Genomic DNA, 6548 nt, shown 5'->3' with positions numbered 1-6548 from the left:
TCACAGCCATATTCAATAGCAACCTAGTTCCAGCACTAGAACACACACATACAAACATTCTCCATGTCAGTTAGTCATCGGGACCTCAAGAAAATCAGTGAAATCTGACTGGTTATACAACTAATTTGAAGTGGCGATTCCACTGACCCCTCATGGCTCAACAAGCGATGGATTAAGATTTTTCAGCATCCTAATAAGAACATGAGGGGTCTGTTCTGAAATCATTGTAACAAAAAATGATGCTTACTAGTAGTAGTGTACAAGGTGAGGACACGTTGGGGGGGAGGTTCTCTAATGGGCTGAGTAACTAACTAATCATAAAAAGGCCCAATTAACTGTCTACCCGGTTCTTGGATAACACCTGACCGAATCTAAATCATCATATCTTTCCGGTTTAATCTTAAACCGACTTCGAGGTCTTAAATTGATTAAAAGTCTCTCCTCCTTCATCGTTGTTCAGTGGAGATCTCTTTGGAATCGAAAGGATCTAACTAAGAAATGGATTGGCAAGGGCAGAAAGTGGTGGAGCAGCTGATGCAGATCTTACTGGTGATCTCCGGCGTCGTCGCGGTGGTCGTCGGCTACGCAACGGAGTCGTTCAGGACGATGATGCTGATCTACGCAGGTGGTGTCGTTCTCGCGACGCTGGTCACCGTGCCTAATTGGCCGTTCTACAATCGCCATCCTCTCGAGTGGTTGGATCCGAGCGAAGCCGAGAAGCATCCCAAACCGCAAGTCGTCGCCAAGAAGAGATTCTCCAAGAAGTAGGTCTGATGAATCTCTCTCTCGGGTTTGCGGATAATGAAATGAATTTTTGGTTTTTTTTTTTATGGATTAAAAGGAATTTACTTTTTTTTTATGATTTGTGGTAACATTGAGTGTGATGAATGAGTTAGAAGCTTTCGATTTAGGCTTTGTCTGATAAATGCTAGTCTTTATGATTTGCTCATGTCGGGAGGTTGTATGTGTTGTCGAAGTAGAAACAGTGTCTGGCTCCTAACTGATCTTTTAACCTCAAAAAAGCTTGACCATCGGATGGCCAAGAGTACACGCAAGATCAATGGAATACAAATAGATGATCTAACACACAAGAAGACTCTCGCCACAAACTCAGTATAATCAAGCCACAGTATTAAGCTAAGAGCTCAATTACAATATCACAGCCCAGTAAAAGAAACAGCATTCCTAGTTTAGAGTTACTGCCAGGTTTTAAAGAGATAAAAGGAGTCCGCAAAATCAAAATACCAAGCCAAGAAAACTCTTTACGGCCAGGTTTAAGCAGCATAATTGCATGTTCCCATACTTCTTCGGTTCTAGTTCTAGGTAAGATGTGATATAAACAAATCAGAATGCACGTTTACTTGACTCTGACGTAGAACCTCAAATAATCATCATTTTCATTTATGCTTTGTTGCTCACTGAGACATGGACCGGCACTTTTTGGGATTGGCGATTTTTTTTTTTTTTGCCAAAACTGACGAATTTATTTATCTGCCAATCTCAAGTCTTAACTCCCGTGAGAAAATTTGTATGAACAATGAAAGCAGGAATAAAAGTAATACTCCGCAAAACGAGAAGAAATAACACAAACTAAAAAATAAATATAATACGTATGCACTGCGTGAAAAAACAAACGCATTTAAGCAAAAAAATGCATAGATGGAAAATTAAAAGAACCTGCTAATTATTTCTCCTAAGAAATTATGGTAAATTTTTATAATTTTATACTTTCGTGTACTTTTTCTCGAAGGTTTCTAATTTTTTAACAAGTAATGATAATGAAGTCGAAAAGTCAAAACTCAAATTAATCGACGGCTACGAAAGAGCGATCTTGGTGTAGCGTGTGGGAAGCGGACACTATTGATGAAGACAGCAACTACATTACCAAGCACGAGACGTCGCCGTTCAGAGACAAACCTCACCGGAGCGAAAGCGACTCTCCTTTCATCTTTTTCCTTTGTTTTCTTTTTAGTTTGTCAACATTACGTTTTCTTCCTTGATTCTTATAAACTAGTTTTATTTTTATCATTCCATACTAAGTGAACATTATATATATATAATATTTTATATATTATATGTTTCTAACATATTATGAAATATTAAATATATATTGAATAATTAAAAAATCAGTAACTATTACTTATATAATTAAATTAGTGCAAACATATAAATAAATTTTATTAATCCAAAAAATATTTTTTCTGTTTGATATGGTATATAATTAAATTTAAATGATAGTAACATATATATAGTATATTTTAATATTAATATTTATTAAATGATACATTTTGCTCATATTTTTTTCATCATTTGTATCTGTTATAGCAAAAAATTTAAATTATTGATAACAAAATTTTCACTGTGGGATTTATATATATATATATATACATATATTCTTATATCTTTTATTTTTATACTTATTAAATGAGACTTTCAACTTATATGATTTTTTAATTATTTGTATCATGTCATAACAAAAAATTTAAATCATGGATCACAAAATTTGAATGTGAAACTTTTAACAGTTTTAGTAATTTATACTCGTTTTTAAAATTCAAAATATAACATATAAAGAAAAAATTTAATTTTTATTATATGGTTACTATAGTTGTTTAATTTATTTTAATAGTTTAAAATTAAACAAATATAATATAAGACACACTTATTTTTATCAAATCTTTATTATTCAAAATAATTAATTGTCATATATATACTTTAGGCACATTAGGTAATTCCGTAGTTTTATTTAAGGAAGTAATACATCACATTAATAATGTATTTATGGTTAGTTTAATAAAAATCTTATTATATATTTAGATGGACCAACCTATTTTTTTAAGGATTCTCAGAACCATTCTAGTGATGACATGTGGCTACAAAAAATATTGTAATGCTTCTCAAATAATATATAGGAGATATTAAAGTGTATATATGCTAACTTTCCCTCAGTGTTGGATTTAGAAAATTTGTTTGAAGATTAATTACCTTTAACTCGAAATTCAACAGTATAACATATCAAATTTTGATGAAATATATCACCGATACTACTATAGTTTATACAATTTTTCGAATGTTATAGTATGAAATACTCATAAATTTTTCTTGAAATAGACCAACAGTCTTTTTTTTTTAAGATTGACCACCAGCTTTTTGCTAACACCGGTTTTTATTAAAGTATACCATTAGATTTTGAAAAATATCATACTAATTTTGTAAAAATTATCTATATATGATATAAAAAACTCATTTTCAATTGGATTAGACTATCTTCAATGGTTTACTCTATTTTTTTCTCTAAAATATAATTCTATAATTGAGTTGAATGTTGTTCTAATAGTACTCTATTTTAAAGTAAAAAATAGAGTGATGAACAAAAAAAAAATATTCTATATATATAGTAAAAAATAGGTTTATACTATTATAGAGTAAAAAATATAATACCATTAGAACAAAATTTTATACTCTATTTTAAAAGGAAAAATAGAGTGGAGATACATATACCTTTAGGTCTACACAAACTAACCTATTGTGTGCAGATGTGAAGACAGATGCATATGATAAAGTTTTCTTCTTTTTTCAGCCAGCAATTAAGTTTTTCCTTTTGGTGAAAATGTTTTTAATTAAAAGGCCGAATTTTTTGACTTTGAATATCTGCAAAAGAGATAGGTCCCACAGCTGCTGACTCGAACTATTCTTCAGGACCACTTGCAATACCGACACGTGTCTTTTCATTCGAGCAAGACAAAAAAGTATGCCAGCTTTCTTTTAAGCCGATATAAGCCGCAAAAGCTGTCTCCTTCGGCGGGTATTTGGGATTGTATTTACATCTTTTACTACGTACATGATATTTGTAATTAAATAATTAATCGTAACTTTCTTTTGTAATTCGAATTGAACTTACAAACTATTCAGAGAAAATTTACAACAATACCAAATTTCCTAAACTGGAATATGGAAATTTTCAGAACTAAAGCCTTGAAACTCGAAAGGACCATTGTGAACGATCACATCTTCTATTTTCTTATTGACAAACTAATGTGACTTCAAGGCTTTATATGTTTATCTTTAGAAAAAATATACAACCATCTTTGAATTTAGGCAGATCCTTATTATATGATATTTCTAACTGAACATTTTATTTTCTACAAGTGGGGCCGAAAGCACGGGTGTTTAAAATGATTTGGAATACTGTTTGTAACTTTTTATGAAACAGTTAAATGTTTATTTATAAAATATCACTAAACTCTAATATTTTTATCTTTATGTTATTTTTTTGCTGTTTTGTAAGACTGTTATTTAATATATTGTGTTATACAGATTTTATTTTATTTTATATAGTTTCTACAATTTTGAATAACGATACATATTTTAACTTAATATAAAATATTTTAAATTTAGAACTACATTTTATCATCACGGTAACAGTTGGCTATACTATAGACAATCAATAAATATAACTATTAAAGATATAAATGAATTTTAACATGTTTTTTAAGTTTGTGTGAAGAATGTTAAAATAATATTCTTTATGTAACAAATGAATATATTTTTAAAAATAACCACTTACCATGTTGGACTCATCCTTGCCTACTATCCTGTTTTCTTTTCATTCACATAATATAAAGAAAAAATACAACAAAACAAGCAAGAAATCACAAGAACAAGGAACACCACAGGCAATAAAGAAATTTTAAATTTATCTTCAGTTTAAAAAGTTAAAGATCATAAAGACTGCCTAATTAGTCATTATTAGCTTGACCTCGATTGATATTGATCAAGATGAATAACCTTACACTTCGTCTATGAATTCCAGATCTCGCGAGTTCTGTCTATCACTGACTCCCATGAATATTTTGATCGTTTCCAGCATGAATGCTCTAATACCACTTTTAGCATATCCAACAAATAATACTCAACAAACCGTATTGGATTCAAGAATTCCCGTGCACAGGTTTGTACTATCATCTTGTATACTGTAGTGTTACCAATCGGAACTATATTTGTATTATCATCTTGTACCATTTTTATTTGTACAATTACCTTTCCTATTATTTTTTCTTTTGACAAAATTGTTCTATCTTTAGTATTAATTTAAACCATAGTTGTCACCAAGAGCCGATACAAATATATATTGAAAATATAATAAATATAAATCTATTGTAAATATTTATATCTTAAAGAACTAAGCGTTGTAGCAAAGTCAATACCCGAAAATGTTAACTATACTGGTAAGGTCTTCTGTTCTAAAAATAAAAATATTAAATTCTAGTCTCAACAATTACGAAAAAGAAACTAGCAACCGATTCTTGTCTTTGAGTCGAGAAATATCAAAAATAAGAAAATTTCTTACAACTTTTGCATTTAAAATTTCTCAACGTGTGTCTCTCGCAAGTAATATCATTCTTGTTAATTAATAGGTTTATCAGAAACTCTTCCACCCGGATGATTTCAGGGACTCTGTTAATTAATGTCATTCTGAAAATATGATAAATAAGTCATGTATATGTGGCGTAAGCACTGGAAATAGATTACCAAACCAAATTTTAAGCAGCGATTTGCTAGTTACAAAATGACAAGAAGGAGACTTAGATTGTTTTGAACTTAATTGATGACCAGGCTAGTTAAAAAGAATCTCCTACGGTTGCAGCTTCACACTCGCGAGACTGAAAATAGAAAATATTAAGTGATATATATATATCTAATGCTCATGAGCTCGTCCATTTATCCATTTACATATGATATAAGTCAAAGGTCATGTTTTGGTGTGACAGGGAGTATACTTCTCATGCATGATGATGTCCCTAATGTCTTCTATTAGACAAAAATGTCTAGCAAATAAATAATCTTATACTTTTTCTGTTTTACAATACACGATATTATTTTTTGTTTTTTTGATGCACAAAGATTAAGAAAACTGTGGAAGCACCGTAGCCTATTGGTTAAGGTTTAAAGGCTTCTACATCCAGGTCTGGGGTTCGAATCCCAGACTATGCAATTTATTACAAATTACAGGAAATTCAGGTTTCAAGTCCCGCAGAGAGCGGTTTATTAAACAGTTGTGCCATCCTACAGAGGAAAGACTTGCAAGGGATCTTCAACATGGTGCAAGTAAATCTGACCAGACGTGGATCTTCATAGGACGGCTCAGGTGATGCAGTTAGGCGTAGGTCTTCATAAGGCATATAGTATTGTCGGTTGCCGAATCGTCTATGTAATCTTTTCTATATCATAATAAATCAGCGTTAAAAAAAAAGATTAAGAAAATTATATTTTTCTAAAAAATAGTTTTCAAAATATAATTTAAAAATCATCCAACCAATTACAAAAATGACTACAACATCTAACTGGTTATACAGTTTTCAATAAAATTAAAATAACATAAAAATATTATCTATATTTTGAAACAACAAAAATCTTTTTAAACAGCAGAAGTATTAAATTTGAGTTTGTATTATGATTAGTTATGTTTCAAATAAGTAATCCTATATTAAATTTGAGTTTGTACTATGATTTGTTATGTTTCGTCAATTTGGTATAAATATTAACTG

The 6548-nt window shown here is 30.3% G+C and overlaps 1 protein-coding gene across 1 annotated transcript; it reads left to right on the top strand.

The window, feature by feature from the left end:
* The first annotated feature begins 426 nt into the window (after positions 1-426).
* Positions 427-949, top strand: LOC106422133 (signal peptidase complex subunit 1). The gene has a single exon (XM_013862963.3). It carries the CDS (start codon positions 499-501, stop codon positions 766-768), a length of 270 nt encoding a protein of 89 aa, XP_013718417.1. The 5' UTR covers positions 427-498; the 3' UTR covers positions 769-949.
* Positions 950-6548: the final 5599 nt, after the last annotated feature.

This window comes from Brassica napus, chromosome A9 (genome assembly GCF_020379485.1).
Source record: "Brassica napus cultivar Da-Ae chromosome A9, Da-Ae, whole genome shotgun sequence".
NCBI classification, from domain to species: Eukaryota; Viridiplantae; Streptophyta; class Magnoliopsida; order Brassicales; family Brassicaceae; genus Brassica; species Brassica napus.
Note: the sequence above shows the minus strand (reverse complement) of the source record. Positions and strands in the feature narration are given on the sequence as shown.